This window comes from Saccopteryx bilineata, chromosome 5 (assembly GCF_036850765.1).
Source record: "Saccopteryx bilineata isolate mSacBil1 chromosome 5, mSacBil1_pri_phased_curated, whole genome shotgun sequence".
Lineage (NCBI taxonomy): Eukaryota > Metazoa > Chordata > Mammalia > Chiroptera > Emballonuridae > Saccopteryx > Saccopteryx bilineata.
Window position 1 is genome coordinate 134,659,530 of NC_089494.1, and position 21,376 is coordinate 134,680,905.

Sequence of the window (21,376 nt, forward strand, 5' to 3'; positions counted from 1 at the left end):
CACACACATGCGTCACACTTGGTGTTAACTCCCTGAGGTGTTTATGTCACAACGCACACCTGTTTGATCAGTTGCCTTCACATCCTTCCTCAGCTATTTCTCAACATTTTGGTATATATGTGGATAAATATATCTTATAACCTATTAAGAACTTGAAGCAAATCAGTTTTCTTTTTCATTTAAATTTTGATTTTTGAGAGGCTATTGTAAAATACTATGCAGCTACCCATGGTAACAGTAAATATAAGCAAAACAGTAAATATTAGCAAAAATTATTACATTGTAAGGCTTGCTGGGTCTACTTTGATGTGCTTCTAGATAATAGGAGGGCATGGATTCTTTAAAAAAAAATTCAGAAAAACATTCTAAAAATGAGCATAATCTACTGATAGCCTGGCAGTTGACATCACTTTCTTTGAGATTACTTTTTTTATTGGTTTTAATTTATTATGTTTACATAGATTCTAGTGTCCCCCTGAATGCACCCCCACCCCTATGTTCCCCTCAACATCCCCCTTACCCCCTTCCCCCAACACCCTCCTCCCTTTTCTCCAGGATTTGCTTTTCTGCTCTCTATAATGCTGTGTTATGTGTATATAATTTCACCAGTCTTTTTCCAATGATCAGTGTGAACTGAGGAACAGAATTGAGGCAGAGGCAGAATCAAAGGGACCAGAGGGAAAGCGGACAGAGGGAAAGGGATGATAGGATGGGATCAGAGAAAAGAAAGGGAATGAAATTACTTCTTTAAACCAGGACATTTCTTCTGAAGGTAGCTTGTTCTTATTGCACTTACTTTGAGTCGTGTCTGTCTGTTATTTCCTAAGTTTGTTACTGCTTTTCAAGTTCTTTTGTGATCCTCCCAAAGTAATGAGCAAATGATGTTGAAATGTTTGATTTCACGTTTCTGGATGGGAAACTGTGCTTTCCTTAATGCTTCTTTCCTTTTCTCCTTATGAATGTTCCTTCTTTGGCTATTGCTTTAAAGTGAACCTCTCCCTGCTTCCTGCTCTGTGGCCACCCACCCTGTAATGACGAGACTTCCTAGTCCCACTGTAGCTAGGAGCACTGTGCAGCCCACCAGGTACTGGACAGCACCAGCAGCATGCGGCCCAGGGGCAAAGGTGCTAGACAGCAGATGGAGCCTCAGAGTCTTGAATGCCTTTTGTTTGTTTGACAAACAAGTCAGTGCAATGAGTTATTCCAGGAATGTGTGCCGTAGTTTATCACAGTGCAAGATAACTTCATGTGAACTGCATGGAAAACATTTCATCTACCTGCTTCTGTGACGTGTTGGAACTGGGATCACACTAACTCATCCATTTGTTTTGTTTTGTTTCATAAACATATCCATTCCTAAGAAATGTCCTTCTTCAGCCTAAAACACTAGCACTTAATAAAGATGAATAGAAAAATGGGAGTTAATGTAAATATTGAAATTCTGATAATACTCAGCTGTTGTTTTTTTAATGTGTAGAGACAGATAGATGTTAAAAACAATCCTGCCTGTTTCAAATGTATAGACAATGCCATTATATTTGGGGTTAAGATATTAACAATGTATCGTGTCTAAAAGATGTTTCATTATTGTGTTTTAAAATTTTGTCCTCAGCCATGTAAATACCCCATCAATGTTACTATTATGGGCCAAAACACAAAGGTGAAAAATAGGAATAAAAGAAGTAACAGGACAGTGCAGAAATAAAATTGGCACGAGCCGGAAGCTGAGACTTCGTTGGGGTAGGAGGGTGAAGTCACCATCCCTGTTCACCTGTTGACCTTAGGGAAGACACCAAACAAGACAGGGTTGCCATCTTCAGTACATACCCGGGAACTCCAACACTGCTCTTTTTTCCGAGACAGTGTGTGCAGTGGGGATTGACAGGAGTCGGGGTGGAATGTACCTTTGCTGGAGTTGAGAATTGGATTGCCAGTGTCAGCAAGGGCCTTGTGAGGAGCCCCTGTGGCCATAGAACTGGAAGTCTGCTCTGCCGGAGAGCTGAAGGGACTTCCCACTGTCTAAAATGTCCTTTACTTTTCAAGTTGCTGGGAATTACAAATTTAAGTGCCTTAAAAAAATAATAATAAAAGCTGGCAGAAACCTGTGAGAGAAAGTGCTAGAGATAAGGAGTGAAAGGTTCTTTCTAACTAACCCATATGCACCCATTTGCATTCCCACCAACAGTGCACCACAGTTTCCTTTTTTGCACAATGGTAGAACCACTGTGGAAAGCAGTATGGAATTATCTCTAAAACTTAAAAATGGAACTGTGTTATGACCCAGCAATTCTCCTGAGATATATCCAAAGAAACCCAAAACACTAATTTGAAAGACTAAGTGCACTACATGTTCACTGCAGTGTTATTTAAAATAGTCAAGATCTTTGAGCAGCCTAAGTGTCCATCAGTGGATGATTAGATAAAAATGCTGTGGCATGTTTATACAATGAAATACTATGCAGCCATAAAAAAAGAAAGAAATCTTACCCTTTGTGACAACATGGATGGACCTGGAGATTATTATGCTAAGTGAAATAAGCCAGAGAAAGACAAGTGCCATATGATCTCACTCATAAGTGGAATCTAATAAAATAAACTAACAAGCAAAATAAAGACAGACTCATAGATTACAGAGAACAGCCTGACAGCTGTCAGACGGGGGGGTCTGGGGGCTGGGTGAAAGGATTAAGCAAAGAAAAAATAAAACTCATAGACACAAAGTTAAAAAAAAATTAAACCATTTGTGTTTAGCAAGTTAAAATCAAAACCCAGTGTTGTGAATAACGTTTTTGAAAGCATGATTATCCATGATTATCTTATTTCAGGTGTCGGGAACCTATGGCTCGTGAGCCAGATGTGGCTCTTTTGATGCCTGTATCTGGCTCGCAGACAAATCTTTAATAAAAATTTAAAACATTCTCATGTATACAATCCATTCATTTCCTACCGCTCATGTTCATGGTTGCGGGTGGCTGGAGCCAATCACAGCTGTCCTCCGGGACAACACCAAATTTTTATTGGATAATGCCTAACGTACACGGGTCATTGTATGGCTCTCACAGAATTACATTTTAAAATATGTGGCGTTCATGGCTCTCTCAGCCAAAAAGGTTCCTGACCCCTGTCCTATTTGCTAATTATATAAAATGAAAAGACCTTCTGAACTACATTTTTAGGTAATGTCTAAATATGCCATAAGTGATGCCTGAAGACTCTTTTTCGCTTAATAATTGATGCTAACAGTATAACTTTTCTCTCTAAAATAAACTATGTCCAAGCTGACTTTAATTTCTTTTTTAAATAGGAAATTCAGGCTTTTACAGAGCTTTAAAAAACTTGCTCTTTGTGAAATTGATAAGGCTAGTGTACCTAGGTGCCTCTGCTTGTCACTGTGTCCTTTAAGAGCTAAACAATTGCTTGCACCTGTTCTAACTGTATGTGGGCAAAAAATAGAGCCTTTTCAAAACTGACACTCAGGAAGAACAGTAACATACAAAGTTAGTGGTGGGCTTGTGTTTGTTTTTATCTGTTACTAACTTTCCCTGCCTTTCAGATTACAGGCGTCTGCTCACCAAAAGGCGTTAGCCAGAGACCAGGCAAACGAGGGCAAAGATTCTGCTGAACAAGGTGAACCTGATTCCTCCACGCTAAGCTTGGCAGAGAAGTTGGCCTTGTTTAACAAATTGTCCCAGCCAGTCTCAAAAGCTATTTCTACCCGAAACAGAATAGACACGAGACAGAGGAGAATGAATGCTCGCTATCAGACTCAGCCGGTCACCCTCGGAGAGGTGGAACAGGTGGGTGTGCATGCCGCTGTCGCACTGCAGTTCCCCAGTGTGTGCTTAGAGATAGGGGCGCTGGGATCTCTCAGGATAGTGACCGAATGAAGGCAATCACTGTGTTACTGTGCTGCCTGTGGATGACTCAGTAATGGCTTCACTCCTAAGTCACCACACCAAGTATGTGTCTCTTTTCTTGCTGGCATAATCTGCTTGCTGAAATCACCTGGATGGAAAGCATCTGTCATGGAGAGAAAAATGGGACACACGGTGTGCTGTTCACCCTGACAATCTGACTAATGAGACACTGGATAACCTTGTCTAGGATTGGTTTCCCACAAGACAAGCAGTGAAATTGCACCAAATGTATATTTTAGTCTAGGTCAACCCATACACTGGGACTGACAGAGCCTGTATTTTTAATCAACTCTCTCCTTTGTTACTGTGTCCTCCCAGGTGCAGAGTGGAAAGCTCATTCCCTTCTCACCCACTGTTAACACATCCACGTCCACCATGGCATCTACAGTCTCTCCAATGTATGCAGGGGGACTTCGGACAAAGCCGTCTGTGAATGACAGCACCAGTGAGAGGGACTATAAGTTTCCTTCTTTGGTGGAAAATCCAGACTCCACAGTTAGAAGCATTCTGAAGTCTGCAGCCTGGCAGCCTTCAGTAGAGGGCAGCGGGAGCAAAGGCATGTCAAGAGAGTTTGCAGAGACAGAAAGCAAGAGAGTCTTGACAGGTAGAGATGGTGGTGTTAAAAAGTACGGGTCCGTGGAGGAAGCAGAGCCATCCTACCCCATCCTCAGCCGAGTCCGAGAAGGAGACAGACATAAAGAACCTAAATATACTGTTCCAAGAAGAGGGAGCCTGGAGCCGGCTCAGGCTCCTGTCACCCACCTTGGTGATGAGGAATTTGCCACTGCTAAAAGCGGGGCCCAGGGGAGCGGACACTTGAAGGACAGGCAGCCCTTTGAAGAGAAGGTGGATGTAGAGAATGTCACTAAGAGGAAGTTTTCGCTGAGAGGTGAGTTGCTGCTGCTCCTCAAGTCTTAGAAACCAGCTGGGTTTTTAGTTTATGCATGATTGTTGGTAGAAATTATGAAGGCAGTTTATAACCAGCACTAGTTAACAGTTTACTGTGAACCCTACTCTGCCCCAGATTTCTCTTCCTCTTTAATTTGACTTTCAAGTGGATTATCAACTTTTCAGCAATAAAAAAAAAAGAAAGAAAGAAAAAGAAAAGAAAACCTGAAGCTCTTCCTTCTTGATAAGGGTGTTTGATGACTGGTCACATTAAAGCCTTGTAAACTGCCAGCTCTGCTGGCCCCTTTTGGAGCCAGTGACCCCAAATGCCCCAGGCGAAGTAAGCAGGTCTGAATTTCCAGGCTCTCCTGCAGACCAGCAAGCCACACTGCACGGATTTACTCTTTCTGCATTTACGGCAAATGATAGTGTATCAGTTACCATGGTGGTTTCGGCTTAGAAGTGTGGCACATTTTGAAAGTATTGTTTGGAGGAGCAGAAATGTTAGTCAGTGTACCATGAAAGCAAACTTCCTGTCTCTTGCACACAGGAAGAAACCAATTGTCGCCAAATGACTTGCTATGTGGAGTCGCCCACTAGGGAGTCTGGTTTTCTCACAGAATGTAGCCTGCCACAGATTTGCATAAATCCCAGTGGATTGGGTAACCAGCCCTGTGCCCACACATTGAACTCCAAGTGCAGGACTGTGGTGGGGTGAATAGCTGGAGGAATACTTGCTGCAGCGCTAGTGCTGACGCTGCTCCCTTTCTTCCCAGCAGCAGAGTTCAGGGAGCCTACTTCGGAGCAGACCGGCACAACTGCTGGGAGGACTGTGGCTCCGGCTGCAGCCCCAGGGTCCTGGAAGCAGCAGGAGCCCTCAGAACAACCACAGGAGAAGCCTTATAAGAATCCAGCTGCGATGTTTGCTGTTGGAGACGTCAGAGTACCCACAGAGGAGTGCATCCTCGACTCACCCAGCAAAACCATGTCAATTAAAGAAAGGTAATCAGATTTAATGACGGCAAAGTAATTCTGTTGGGGAGGAATTGCAACTTGCTTTTAAGAAAAGATCAGAATGATGGGAGAAGAGATGAAATCCCAAGTCCGGCAACGTAAGAAGAGGTGTTGTTATCCTAGAAGTCTTGGGGAAGTCAAGATATTTGAGAGTGGCCTGACCTGTGGTGGCGCAGTGGATAAAGTGTCAACCTGGAAACGCTGAGGTTGCCAGTTCAAAACTCTGGGCTTGCCTGGTCAAGGCACCTATGGGAGTTGATGCTTTCTGCTCCTCCCCCCTTCTCTCTCTCTCTCTCTCTCTCTCTCTCTCTCTCTCTCTCCCCCCTCTCTATAATGAATAAATAAAATCTTTATTAAAAAAAAGTATTTGAGAGTGAAGGGCAGTCACTCCTGCCTGGCTGGAGAAGGCTGGCGGAGGGCTGGCTCCAGACTCATAAGGAAACCACAGAAACAGACATTTGCTGGCTTCTTTTGTTTGCAGTTTCATTTTCTTTTTTTATATTAAATTCTTTGACTTTCCAGTGATGGGAAGAGAGAGCTTATCTCTTCATTTCAACTCTGCATGGCATCAAATCAAATGTCCTTACTATTGGTGACTGTTTCTCTATGCAAACATGAGAAGGGCATGTCTGCATACAGAGGCTGAAGATAAGCTCATTTTTAGAATATAAATCTTGAGGATGGAAATCTAAAATTTTGTTTATTTTACAGAAAGTAAATTAGAGGACTTTTCTGAACTACCCTCAGAAATTTTGTATCTGGTAATAGCTAAGAAAGGTTCCATTTGAGTACCAACACCATAGCATCACTGCATGCAAAAGAACGGTAGGGGGACTGAGAAGAGATATTTGAATGGGACAGATACAAATAACAAGAGCTAAATACTTAAGGCTGTATTTTCCTTGTCAACATTCAGCCACCCTTGACTTAAGCAGTGAAAGAGACCACGCTGGTAGGAGCACTGCATGCAGAGAGGTCTCGTCCGTCTCCCGGGATGATGGGCAGAGCTGTTTCCACTGCCGGCTCCTTCCGGTTCTGTCCGCCTGGACTCTTCCTCGGCACCTCCCACCACTCTGCCGTTTGCTTGCTCCTCAGCCTCTGGCTACTCTTCCTTTTCTGGTTACACTTTTGTCGTTTGATGGACCTATCCAACTACAATGAGAATTCTTCATCCTGGTTTTCAAACCAAGCTTTTGAACAATAGTCTTAAAATGTACTGCTGACAAAAATTAGGGGATATTTCAAAATGAATATGAAAGGACAAAATATCCCCTAATTTTTGTGAGCAGTATTAACTAGATGGAACATTTTTCAATTCATGAATTGTTAAAGTTTGTTACGTCTTATTTACTTTTTTCTTTCTCACTTAAAATTCACACTAAATCAGACCCACTAGACTGAGGGGTCTGTTAAAGGTAAACCTGGTGAGAGGGCTGGTGTCCCGCGCATGGGAAACGGGCAGTCCCAGACCGAACGCTCCTCTGAGGAACCAACTCACAGAAGTCGGATCCCTGAGATCCAACTACTGATAACCGGTCAGGTGAGAAGAGAGAGACTTCATAAGGGAATTAATGATAAATGTCACTAATACACAGTTCTGGTGTTTTATAGATCAGAAAAGATTTCTGGGGTAAAATTCCAGTGGGAAAATACTAAGATGCCCCTTCTCTCAAAGATTCTTCAAGGTGGTTTCCCTGTCTTCGGGTATCATCTATCTGTTGGGACTTAGGACTTCCGATGAAGTTTTGTGTCTAGCCACAGTGCAATAATTATTGATTTATTAGCTGTGTTTAGTAAATTGTAGAGTCTCTGTGTTTTTCTGGAAGCAGTTTTAATCCTACTGTGAAGTTCTCACTTTGGAAAACGTGAGCTGTTCTAAAGGTGCAGCTTCTTACCCCCGGCTCTGTGGATGGCTGAGGAGCTTGAGGACAGCTGTGAGATTTCCGTCTGGATACTGCTTGCAAGTGTTCGAAGTCAGCTGTGTGCACCTTCAGCTAGTGGGAGACAGAACCTCTCCATCTCCAAGAGTGACCCCATACTGTTCAGAGCCACGATAATGAGGAACGCTTGTTAAAGAGTCAGGTCTTCAGTTTCATTGTTAAAATATACAGACATACTTTAGATTTGATGTGGGTTGGGTTCCCAACCACTTCAGTCAGGCAAGTATTGCAGTGAAGAAGCACATAATAATCTTTTCACTGGTGGAGGATCTTGCCTTCAATTTGTAAAAAAACAGAACAAACAAAAACCCAATTCAACATCTGTGAGGTTCAGTACAATAAAACAAGGCGTGCCTGTGTGTTGGAGAAAGAAAGGATGGGGGCACTTCATTAGCAGCTATGTTTATAACAAATTATGCTAATATAAAGTATATCACCAGAGACTCTTTTTCCTGGTTTGATGGCACTTTTATTTGTACTCTGCTGAAATAACAAAACTGTATATATCCTTACAATCCATTTGTGGTAGCTTTTCCCTAAATTGGGCTTCTAATCCCTCCCTTCTGTTAAAATGAGACAATGAAGCCTGACCTATTTAAAATAGGACAGCTCTTTGCATATTTATTTGAGCTTTACTTTACTTTTTTGCAAACAGAGCTTTTCAACCTTGTCCTAACTCCCTCGGACTGCCTCATCTTGCCAGAAGAAGGGGTTCAGTTTCGGTGGCCGCCAAGGTCACCTGGTGAGCAGAACTAACAGTGGTCTCTGGGCTCCACTCTCCCCTCAGCCCATCCTCTTCTGGACCATGTCTGATGCTCAAGGACAAACATACAAAAGTTTTTTTTCTTCTTTTTTCATCTTTTCTGACACCTGGAATGTCAAGTTTGAATCCTAACCAGCATAAAACTTAAAAATGATCTGCTTTTGTCCCCACTGGATTGATAAAACCACTGTTTCATAACTGTCCAAATGACTGAAGTATAAACTGTCCTGTTTGGGAACGTCTTTGAAAAGCATTGCATGTCAAATAACTTCTATGTTATATAGGAATAAAACCGCCTGACCAGGTGGTGGCACAGTGGATAGAGCGTCGGACTGGGATGCGGAAGGACCCGGGTTCGAGACCCCGAGGTCGCCAGCTTGAGCGCGGGCTCATCTGGCTTGAGCAAAGAGCTCACCAGCTTAGACCCAGGGTCGCTGGCTCCAGCAGGGGGTTACTCGGTCTGCTGAAGGCCCACAGTCAAGGCACATGTGAGGAGGCAATCAATGAACAACTAAGAAGTCGCAACATGCAACAAGAAACTGATGATTGATGCTTCTCATCTCTCTCTCTGTTCCTGTCTGTCTGTCCCTGTCTATCTCTGCCTCTGTAAAAAAAAAAAAAAAAAAACCAAAAAAAAAAAAAAAACCATTGCTACCTCTTTAAACGTGTATTAATCTTTTAGAATTGTGAAATCTTATTTTCACAATAACTGACACAACTGCATCCAAGCTTTTATATTTGGGAAGCAGATTATTTAAAAAAGGCCAAGGAGCCATCCCTTCCCTTTGGGGAATTGGTGGAATGTAAGGACTTAGGTACAGTATGTTGCAGAACTCACCCCAGGACTCCTGCCAGCCTGCAGAGCTCTGATGTACGGGGGCTGAGGTCCCCCTGCATTGGCTGCAGGCTCCTCCATCCCCACTCTGCCCTCCACTCAGAAGAGGCTGTAGTCCTGCTTCCCCAACCAACTGCCCGTTCCTTCCTAACTTGTAGCAGGGAGAGTTCAACCGCTAGAGGGCCCCAGATCTATGTAAGAACTAGGAATAAAGGTATCACTTCCCTTTGACCATTCTTTTCTGATCTCTGATTTGTCCTCATTTAAGAGACAGGTTACTTCACCTTTCCAGCCTGCAAACCAGCTAAGGCCGTTATAAATACGAATCCGTGCTGTCAGCCTTATCTGAAATATCTGTGGTGCCAGTGATTCTCTGAGACTCAGGGACATTTGTAAAGAGGGAGGAAGAAACATGGACAATTAGGGGCATGCCCCATATTTGACCCTGCTCTGACTGGCATGAGCCTGCAGAACTTGTTCTGGTCGGCAGGGCTGTCAGATCAGTGCCCCTGAAGCAGCCACTCAAGCCTGTATTCTTTGCTAGAGAAGTGTGGGCTGTGGCAAGAGAGCGAGCCTTTCCCCAGGCGGCCTGGCGAGCACCTGGCCCGGGGCTGATAGGCTTATGCAGTGCCACTCACCAGGGTCTCAGCCTAGGGCTCAGCAGATGCTCGGGCTCTCCACATCATAGCCCTGCAAAGAGCACTTGGCCTTGGCAGACGTTGAAAGTGCTGACAGTTGTTTGAATTGCGCAGGCAGGAATTTATGTCGTGTGTCGGAGCAGACGTTGAGCTCCTCGGGCCTCTCCCGCGCATGGTGGTCTGTGGTGAGTCAGGAAGGTCGTGAGATTGTAGGAGGCAGGAACGCATTTGGAAAGGTCTTTTGCCCTCCTCTGATCATTGAACACCAAATAGGAAATCTAAAGGGACAGGAATAATACATTAAAGTTTCAGTGTGTGTTATTTTTAAGTTATCCATCATTTGCATTCCATAGGTTAGGGCTGGGTCAAAGTACCATGTGCGCTCAATTGAACCACAGTTTCTTCCATATAATTTTGGTCTCTCTGTAGTCTTTGGAAGGCCTGGATGAGGGCCCTGCCAGCACATCCAGAAGCAAGATTCCAGTTCTTGGAATGGAGGAATCTTTGAAGGCCAACCTGGACAGGGTGGGAGGACATTATAATAAAGCCAGAATACAACACCGCTTCCTGAAACCTTAGCAGAAATGGATCTGGTCCGCTCGGCACTAATGCTGTGAGACAGGCATAGGCTGGAGGCAGGGCATGCCTGGGTTGGAACCACATCCCCTGTCCCACCGGCACCCTTTGCCTGTGTGTGCCTTGTTTCTTGTCTGTCAGATTGGAAATAACAATATTGAGTTTCTTAGAGGTTGTTGTGTAGATCAGCAAAGTATAAGGTAAACTATACAGTAGTGAAGATTCCACGATTTTTTTAAAGTCAGTTTTTCATGCCTCACATCAGCCACCAAGGAACCCAAATGATGATTGAGATGATGTTGTCATTGCACCAAATATTTGGGAAGCTTCTTTTTGGTAAATTCCTCAGAAACTATAGCGTATTATTTTTAATAAACACAATTCACAAGGATAAATCTTTAATGTATTTTTTTTATTCTCCCGAATCATTTGGAATCCAATATGATTGGATTAAAAGGGTAGGTGGCCAAGATGAGTTATTGCTGGTCTGCATCAAAGGTGAGGAGACAGAGTTGGTTCTACGATCAGTTTGCATGAAACGTGTCAGGGTGACGCCCTGTCTGTCTCCACAGGGCGATGAGTTAGAGGCACCTCTTCATTTGAGTGTAAAAGGACTGGCCTCACTGACTTTTTGAAAGTCTCATTTCTAGATACTTGGAAACCTCTAAAAGCTCTACTGCAAATACTAGTTATATCTTAATGATTTAGTTTTGTTAGAGTCTTTTTTCTTATTGGAAAAAGCTGACTCATTGAGAATAATTGAAGAAAAGATAAACCTTAGTCATATATAAACTGAACTTCAGACAAAAACGCTGAAAGGAATTCACAATTTGTTTTCAAGCACATGAACTAGCCCTTGTCACATGCAGTGTCCTGTCCAACATCACTGATGATAGAATGTAAGGCCAAATGGGTCCTCGAGCCAAACGGGGCCTCTCTCAGCAAGATTCTGACTCCAACATCCAATGCATGTGTTTTCCCCTATAACCAGGCCACTCTGACACCAGTTGTGTGCCCCTCAGTTCAGCTCAATTCTGACACTTTCTACCCGGAGTTAGCATCAGACCCCACAGGACAAGGGCTCAGTCCTGAAAAACTGTTTCCCACCCCATTCCACATGCCAGTCACAAGTTCAGGTGTTGTTACCTGTACTTCTTACCTACTGGCTATATAAATCAGAGGTTCCCACAACCCCCACTTTGGGTTGAGTTAATTTACTAGTGTAGCTCACAGAACTCAAAGAAGCACTTTGCTTACTAGATCAGAGGTTTATCATAAAAATGGAACAGCCAAAGGGAAAAGATGTTCGGGGCAAGGTATGTGAGAGGGGCATAGATCTTCCCACGTCCTCTCCAAACCCACCACTCTCCCCAGATCTCCATGTTCCACCAACTTGAGAGCTCTCTGAACCTCGTCCTTTTCGGTTTTTATGAAGGCTTTATTGTATATGACTTTTAAGTTCAGTTACACATTGCCAATGATTTAATCAGTCTTTAGCCATTCTTCCCTCTCCTGGAGGTCCTGGGCTGAAAATTTCAACCTTCTAATCCCATGGTTGGTTTTCCTGGCACCAGTCTCCATTCGTAGATGTGTCCTGAAAGTCATATTAATAGAATAGAAGACACTTTATGGCTCTCATCACTTAGGAAATTCCGGGAGCTTTAGGAGTTCTCTGCCAGAAAGAGGGACAAAGACCAAATGTGTATTTCTTATTATAAATCACACTATCACAGATAAACAAGGTGGCATTGTGCTAGGTTTATAGGATGGTCATTGGAGGTCTTATCTGCTGTCTCATAACAAAAAGGGAGAGATTAGGGTGGGGGTTGGTGCAGAATCTGAAGCCCCTGTCCACTTCAGGGGGCTCTTTTCTTTGTGACTTACTTCCTATTACTTGACTGAATGAACAGACAAGTGTAAGGTGTGATCGTGTGTGAATTTAGTCTTGTTTAAGTACTGAAAAATGTTTCTCATTTGCTTAACAAAACTTTCATCATGAAGTCTGATATATCTCATCCCATTTCCAATTCAAATATTTTAATAGAATCAGGAAACTTAATCGAAAATTCTTTGAGACCATCCAGCTCGGTTTCCAGAGTGACCAATAAGGAAGGAAGACCAAGCTACTTGACCATGGTTATCGGCCTGGCTGGAGCTGATGTGCTGCTTACAAAAAACCCTGTGTGTGGACATGTGTTGGGGTATTTAAAGGACATGGCCCAGCAGGCTGGACGGACAGGGCGAGGGGTCTAATCATTCTTTTCCCCTAATCTTTAAGTGTTTCAGCATCAAGCTCAAACGAGTTTACTGATCACCACTTTCTTGCCTGTTATCTTTCCCATGTTTATCCAACTTAGACGCCCTAAGACTTCTTCATTCGGCCTGACAGAGTTAGCTGAAACGGCCTCACTCTCACCAGAGTAACCCTTCCCAGGTGATGCCACCCAGGCAGCTTTGTATCGAGTCACACTGTGGTTGAACAAAAGTAGGTTAAGTAATAATCTCAGCTAATTAGATTCTTTTTCTGTGTATAGCTTGTCTCTGAGGGAAGTTGAAGTAATAATTTTTAAAGTGGGTTTGAAGAGAAGTTTCTGTAATAAGAAGATAGATTGGAAAGACACGTTTATCTGGAGGGGAGAAAAAACAGGGCTTAGAATTCAGGAACAGAAACAATCTTATATGTCATCTTTTATCTGTCATTAAAAGATAGGATATTAAGAAATTGTCGCCTGACCTGTGGTGGCGCAGTGGATAAAGCGTCGACCTGGAAATGCTGAGGTCGCTGGTTCGAAACCCTGGGCTTGCCTGGTCAAGGCACATATGGGAGTTGATGCTTCCAGCTCCTCCCCCCTGTCTCTCTCTCCTCTCTGTCTCTCTCTGTCTCTCTGTCTCTCTCCTCTCTAAAATAAATAAATAAATAAATAAATATTAAAAAAATTATCAGTGTCTTATAGCTTTAAGTTTTTTTTGTTTTTTTTGTTTTTTAAATTTATTTATTATTTATTCATTTTAGAAAGGAGAGAGAGGGAGAGAGAGAAAGAGAGGAGAGAGACAGAGAGAGAAGGGGGGAGGAGCAGGAAGCATCAACTCCCATATGTGCCTTGACCAGGCAAGCCCAGGGTTTTGAACCAGCGACCTCGGCATTTCCAGGTCGACGCTTTACCCACTGCGCCACCACAGGTCAGGCAGCTTTAAGTTTTTAAACCTATTTCTGCCTGAGTTTCTGCAAATAAGTTACCATCTAGCATTAGTCATTATATGTTATTTCATCAAGGGACCAGAAAGGGTCACTAGCAGGCTCTTTTTTTTTTTTTTTTTTTTTCTTTCTGGGGATCCCAAGGAAAAATCACAGCTATTCCTTTGGCGGAATGATGATACTGTTTTTATCTGGGAAATCAGATTTCAGCTTCGTGTTTCAATCAACGTTAAACTCTCTGGGACCATCTTACAAAAGGGACTCCTAAAATATGTTTTCCAGACATACTTCAGAATAGATGAAATGCAGAAAGATTAAAATTAGGTAACTGTGGTCATTTCATGGCCAAAGACTCCTCCCTGACCCACGTCGCAGTTCTGTTATGAGTAAGCGTCTGGCATTGACTGTCTGATTGGTATGTGTCCCCTTAGGCTGGCTCTGTTGAAGAAGAGCGGCGAGGAGGACTGGAAACACAGGCTGGGCAGGAAGCAGGAGTACGGCAGGGCGTCCGTCACCAGCACCAGCAGCCTGCACGTGCAGGACACAGAGCAGTCTCTCAAGAAGAAGGTAACATCCTCCCGGTAGAGGGAGTATTTGCACTGACTCCATACTGCGCTGCAGCAGTTGGGCACGCATGACACTAACGGCCGTCCTGGGCACCAGTGCCCCCTGCCCTTCACGCCGGTCTCACTGATCCAGAGGTGAAGTCCTAAGATGTCACTGAGCTGGCAGCAGTGCCACCTCCGTAGTGTACCCACAAACGGGTTCCTGAGATGTCACTGAGCTGGCAGCAGTGCCACCTGAGATGTCACTGAGCTGGCAGCAGTGCCACCTGCGTAGTGTACCCGCAAACGGGTTCCTGAGATGTCACTGAGCTGGCAGCAGTGCCACCTGCGTAGTGTACCTGCAAACAGGTTCCTGAGTTTTAAAGTATGTACTTTTACTTTGTGTTAAAACCTTCTTAAGGGAAGTCTGACTCTATAATATTACAAAAGCCTTTACAACAAAAAATTTTAATTGGCTGTCAACACTTTATTATGCTACATATAAAGTATGGGCTTACATGTCCTACAATGAGGTTTAAAACCCAAGTCTTCAAAATAAGGACATATTTCTGTGGTCAGCGAGACCTTATTTCACAGCTGTAATAAGCATATTCCACAATGAGCAGGTACGCCTCTTATTGAGAATATTCAGGAAACTATGTTGCCAGTTTAAATAAGTTAAGTCCCATGTTGCCATCATTCCTGGCAAGGATTTCATATGTGAAAGTATTGATGAGTTGTTAAATTAATGATTGAATGATGACCAGCTTTTGATCAGTTAGTGCACGGTTTCAAAAGGGATGGTGACATTGCTGCTGCTTGGCCTGGCAATTGCTAATGCACTTACTACCCAGAGGCAAGGAGACATGGTGACAGCCACAGCCACAGGGCAGCTTCTAGCACCACAAATCTTCCAACAGGAAAGAAAAAACACTTTCTACCCCATGATCACCTGGGCCCCTTCTAGTTCTAAAAACTTGAGCATCTGTAAAAGAGAGAAATGGTGACCATGGCCTTTTTGCACTAAGAAACTTACACAGAAAGGAAGTGAGCATGTGCAACCGTGAGGCGGGAGTTTGGCCACTAGAGTATTAGAGTATGTAGTATTTCTGTGTCGTTGATGTTATGTTGCAACAGCAACTTGAATTCTCATTGAAACATGCACGGTATTAAAGATGATGCCTGAAGACATTTAGTTCTTGGTCACTAGTAAATTTCTCAAATGGAATTATGTATGGGTTTTGGATTTGCGTAGATGTGAAATTTGGATTTTAAGAACGAGATCCTGAAGTAACAGAACATTGGGTCCTTCAACGAGGTCCTATTGCCCATAAGCTTTATTTAAAGGGGTCTTGAAAGCTCAAAAATATCTTTAACACTTAACGTCTTGTTGGTCATTTTGGAAGATTACAAAGAAGCCTTAGAAGCCGGTGGTCCCATATCCAGGTGAAAATGAAAATAGAGCCACCAAACACAAAAGCCAAATAGACTCCTCAGAAAGAGCAGAAGGAGATAAGTGCTGTGCCCACTGAGAAAACAGAGGTCACTTGAGGCTCTGAATCCCAGAGGCTGTGAGGAGAGAATGTGCTCTGAACTGCCTAACGCTGGGCCAAGGGGTTCTCTCCAGCAACGGGAGAAGGTGACTGCAGGGGCCCCCAGTGTGGAGACCCCCAGCAGCAGGCTGCTGGGGCTGGTGTGCACGGACTCCCTGGCTGATGGAGCTGCAGATCCCTCAGCATCGGTGACCCAGTTCACTTTAGCCTGAGACAATCAGCTCTTTGAAGTTATATAAGCAATAAGCTGGTCTATTTTAGGCTTGTGTAGCAGACGTTGGGAATCTCAAGTTCTCCTGGGATCGAGTGGTTTTCACATGGCCCCCAATAAGCCCTTGGCTTGATTTCTTTCCAAAGGCCAGCAGTATATTTCTGTCACACCTCTGGTGTGTTCGGATGTGAGGCCTTTTAAGACACAGTCCTCAAACAGCTGCGGAGTGCTTGAGGACTGCCACAGCTTGCAGGGTGTCTGAATGCCTCCCGGGAGCACAAGGGCGGTCATGAGGTGTGGTGCACGCAGGCGGGAGGTCATGAGGTGTGGTGCACGCAGGCGGGAGGTCATGAGGTGTGGTGCACGCGGGCGGGGTCTTGCCGCATGGGCTGGGCTAGCCTCCCCGATGGAGAGCTGCTGGGGGAGCAAGCGCCAGGACCTTCGACCTTGTCTGCCCCAGTAAAGGGGGCTGGCGGGACACTCAGGTCATCGCTTCCTGCACAATTACCGAATTCACCAAACAGCACATGTCTGTGGTCACCGTGTGTTTTGTGGTTTCTCCTCCTCAAGCTTTTGTTTGCTGTGAGCGTAGTCCCGTGAGCCGCAGCCTTAGGAACGTGGGGGGAGCAGGAGGTAGGGACAGTAAGTCACTTCCACTGCTTCTGTGGACACTCTTGCTGCCCAATAAAAATAACGTGTGAGACACATAAGCAATGTGAGGTTGTCTAGTCACCACATTAGACAATGTAAGCATTGCCTTAGAAATCCTGCAACTGTTTTGTTTCTATCAAAGGGTTTGTCCCCAAAACATAAACAAACGTGTGAGGCAGTAACCAGCATCTTTGTTTTGGGTCTTATGTGGTAAGAAAAGATTCTTTTGGCCAAATTAATAGATTTGGGGAACTAAGGCAGAGTTGGCCTTTCCCTACGGAAAGGTCAGTCCTGTGTCAGAGAATATGGAACTTCACAGCAGCCGCTTGCTCTCCACATCTGTGCCCTACAATCAGGAGGGATGAGCTGGAGCTCACGAGAGCTACGCACCTGCTGAGCTGATGCTGCCATTTGCTGTGACAAATAGTCCGGCTTCCTTCTCTCTCCTCTCCTCTCCCCCTTGCCACCTGTCTTTTCTGCTCTTTTCTTCCTCCTGTTCCTGGCTTAGTCGCGGGCAGTGCTAACCTGATTTGAACATCTTTGTTTGTAGCACAGATACTTAGTTCTGAAGACCACGGCCATCGGGCTGGTATATTTGGCCTGGTCCATGCCGTGTCTCTGTGCACTTGGGCACGGTCTGGGGACAGTTCCCTGCAGAGTAACCCGTCCCATCAAAAGAGCAAATGACATGAAACAAAGTGGAGTTTTAAAGAAGTGATTTGGCAGCAGTCTCTTTGTTAAAACTACATTACAGTTACTTATTTTCACCAATGATTCCTTTAAATTGCAACCTCGTTGCTGGCTTATTTATCATGAAGGCATGGGTAGTGAATCCCATGCCCTCTTGTTAAGATAGTCACCCAGGAGCTCAGACTTCTCCAGGAAATAAAAACTTTGCATAGAGTTTGCCATTACAATCCTGTGCCTACTCCTGAGTCACAAATTAGAATTTAATATTTGCTAGACTTCAGTAGGATCGGTCAGTGGATCAAGCAAAGGTCTGTGCTATCCTCGGAAGAAATCCTTGAAAATTCGAGGAAGGGACACTTGCCACATGCGTACTCTCCTTGCCTGCTGTCACTGAATTCCAGATCAAGTTCAGGAGAATGAAGGCAATTTATTTTATTTATTTATTTATTTATTTATTTATTTATTTATTTATTTTGAATGAAGGCAATTTAAAGAGCAAGGGAAGAGAGAGTTCTTGATTAAAGATTAGCATTCTGCTGACGGCATGTGTCACTTACCTGGTGTCACTGCCACCTGACTGTGATGTGCATGCTTCTCACTGGACCCAGGCACAAAATTCTAGAAAATTACCGTGACCCTTAACTGGACTCTGCCCTTCCAACACTCTGCAATGTTACCTATTTGTTTTAACCTGTAGGAAGAAGGAGGACTTACAGATGATAGTACCATTTCTAATCTACTTTGGGTAAGCCTGACTCTAACACATGTCTCTAGATTATGGCCGATCGTGCCCACCGTGGGTAATTCTCACAGGGAGGCTTTCCTTTTTGCCCTCCCTGTTTGGTTTCTTATCCCAAGGCAAGATATTGTCACCTTTATCCAGAGTGGAGAGCTATCCTCTGTCCTTAATTTTTTTTGAATTGTGTAATGAAAAAACTTTAAAAGTTTAAAGAAGATGTTTTATGGTAAGTATTAAAACTGTCAATGAGCATAATGATTCCCCTTTTCATAACTGAGTATCTTCTATGTATAAATCACCATGATCTTGACATTAATTAATTTAATTACTACCCAAAGCTGACTCAGAGATACTTAACTGTGCTCATGTGGGTTTAGATCAGCATTCTAAAAAAAAAGTTGAACAGATGGAAAGGATTCTTATGAAGATATACCTGAAATTGCAATGAGAAATTAACATCCGTTGGAGAATTTATTGTTGTCTCTCCCCTCCCCAGCTGGCTCTGACAAACTCTCCTCTCACCTCTAACCCTCTTGCTTTGCTCTATAGGAACCTGTGTATGCTTCTACTTATTCTCCTGCTCTACCTGCTGCCCATAAACACCTGTCTTTTGTATCTATTAATCAGGTGAGGAAAAGCCTACCCGTTTAAGCCTCATTGCAATTTCTGAGTCATAAGGCAGCATTTGTTTCATTTGGGGAAGTCACTCCTTCTGTGTGTGTGTGGGGGGGGGGTCAGTTCACATATTTAGAGTCATTCACATACATCACATCCCTGGCTCAGACTTTCAGGTAGATCTGATGACATTAATTCGCCTCATACTCACAAAACTGGTTTAAGAAGAGTTTCCCCTTTTAATCTCCAAGCTTTATATCCTAAATTCAGTCAGAAGCTCAAGAAATACACCAGAGAATTCCTCACCTCGGCTCAGCAAGGATGCCACCATGCTTGGCTTAGTAAACAGGGAGGGTGTGGTGGAGGCAGTGTGGGGCATGGAGGGGACAGAGAGGGGGCCAGTGGGACATCAGCTGGCTACAGTGGTTCTACTGAAATGAGAAACCAGAGCCTCCTACCCCGTACCCTCCCTCCACTCCAGAGGGGAGACCTGGTCTGGCTGAAGGATTCTGGTAGTGCATAATACATGATCACTTTTAAAGCTGAAAATATTCTTGATTGTTTCTTATTCCCCTTGGAATGTCCCTGATGTCAGAAGAGCTCTGATAAGTGCTCCCCACGTTCTCCTCTCCCTGGGGGACCTGGCCCCATCACTTTCCTCTTGGGGCCTCTGTCTCCCCACCAGGACCAGTACTTTATTTGTTCTAAGGTGACCTCTACTAAAAAGTTCATGGCTATGCTGTCCCTTAGGGACTGGTAGTGACAAAGCAGGTGTCTGAGTGTGAGGCGCAGGGTTGCAGATGTGAAATTGACAGAGGGCTGCTGGATGTAGCGTCAGGGGTCCTGCTGTCTGTAGCTCCCTCTCCCAGGTAGAGGCTCCCTCCTCCTTCTCCTGCAGGGAGACTTTTCCCCTTGCTGTCCTTGGTCCTTCCCTCTGAAGGCAGGGAGGTGGGTCTGCATGCCCAGCCTTACACGGCCAGTCAGGGTTCACCCAGAAAGAGGCTGAGATGCGGAGCCAGCCTGCTCTTCCATTACTAGGTGGGTCATGATTTGTTTCTTCTAAATAATCCAACTTGAAGTGAAAAGACATATCATGGAACTCTTAAACATAATATATATATATATATATATATTTTTTTTTTTTTTTTTTTTTTTTGCATTTTTCTGAAGCTGGAAACAGGGAGAGACAGTCAGACAGACTCCCGCATGCGCCCGACCGGGATCCACCCGGCACGCCCACCAGGGGTGACGCTCTGCCCACCAGGGGGCGATGCTCTGCCCATCCTGGGCATCGCCATGTTGCGACCAGAGCCACTCTAGCGCCTGGGGCAGAGGCCACAGAGCCATCCCCAGCGCCCGGGCCATCTTTGCTCCAATGGAGCCTTGGCTGCGGGAGGGGAAGAGAGAGACAGAGAGGAAGGCGCGGCGGAGGGGTGGAGAAGCAAATGGGCGCTTCTCCTATGTGCCCTGGCCGGGAATCGAACCCGGGTCCTCCGCACGCTAGGCCGACGCTCTACCGCTGAGCCAACCGGCCAGGGCTATATATATTATTATATACATATATACTTTTTTTTTTTAGCAAGAGAGACAGAGACAGAGAGAGAAACAGACAGGGACAGACAGGAAGGAGAGAGATGAAAAGCATCAATTCTTTGTTGCAGCATCTTAGTTGTTCATTGATTGCTTTCTATGTGCCTTGACTGGGGCGCTCCAGCAGAGAGAGTGACCCCTTGCTCAGGCCAGCGAACTTGGGCTCAAGCCAGTGACGTTGGGCTTCAAGCCAGCAACTTTGAGCTCAAGCCAGCTGCCATGGGTTCATGTCTATGATCCCACACTCAAGCCAGCAACCCCATGCTCAAGCTGGATAAGCCCGCGTTCAAGCTGGCGACCTTGGGGTTTCGAACCTGAGTCCTCTGTGTTCCAGTTTGATGCTTTATCCATTGAGACACCGGTGGTCAGGCTATACTTTTTTTAATAGACTAGTTTTTTAAGAGAAGTTTTAGTTTCCCACCAAAATTGAGTGGCAAGTGCAGAGATTCATCACACACACAAACACACACAGCCTTTCCCATGATCAGCGTCCTCCATCAGAGGGGTACATTTGTTATAATTGATGAACCTACATCAACACATCATCATTCCCCGAAGTCCATAGTTTATATTGGGGTTCATTATTGGCTGTTGTACGTTGTTTGGGTTTGGACAAATGTGTGATGGCTTGCATCTATCATTACGTTATCTACAGAATAGTTGTATTGCCTTAAACATCCCCTGTGTTCCGCCCACTCATCCTTGTCTCTTCACTCATCCTTGACAACCACTGATCTGTCCAGTGTCTCCATAGTTTTGCTTTTCCTGAATATTGCGTAGTTGGAACCATAGAGTATACAGCCTATTCAGATTGGCCTCTCTCAGTCATATGTAGTTAAGGTGCCTCCATGTCTTTTCATGGTTTGATAGCTCATTTCTTTTTCTTTTTTAAAAAATTTTATTTATTGGCTTCAGAGAGGAAAGAAGAGAGAGAGAGAAACATCAATTTGTTGTTCTACTTATTTATGCATTGATTGGTTGATTCTTATATGTGCCCTGACCGGGGCCTGAACCC

At 44.3% G+C, this 21,376-nt stretch overlaps 1 protein-coding gene across 25 annotated transcripts in view; it reads left to right on the forward strand.

Moving 5' to 3' along the window:
• The window catches only part of SVIL (supervillin), a 304,969-nt gene that overhangs the window by 229,428 nt on the left and 54,165 nt on the right, over window positions 1-21,376 (forward strand). For 15 of the 25 annotated variants that reach the window (XM_066280539.1, XM_066280541.1, XM_066280542.1 and 12 more), the window contains 7 exons: window positions 989-1,084; window positions 3,554-3,797; window positions 4,236-4,806; window positions 5,582-5,807; window positions 14,199-14,334; window positions 18,115-18,162; window positions 18,706-18,783. In XM_066280539.1, the coding sequence (XP_066136636.1) occupies window positions 989-1,084; window positions 3,554-3,797; window positions 4,236-4,806; window positions 5,582-5,807; window positions 14,199-14,334; window positions 18,115-18,162; window positions 18,706-18,783 (1,399 nt within the window). The remainder of the gene's footprint in view (window positions 1-988; window positions 1,085-3,553; window positions 3,798-4,235; window positions 4,807-5,581; window positions 5,808-14,198; window positions 14,335-18,114; window positions 18,163-18,705; window positions 18,784-21,376) is intronic. The other 10 variants (XM_066280535.1, XM_066280550.1, XM_066280555.1 and 7 more) reach the window with 6 other exon arrangements.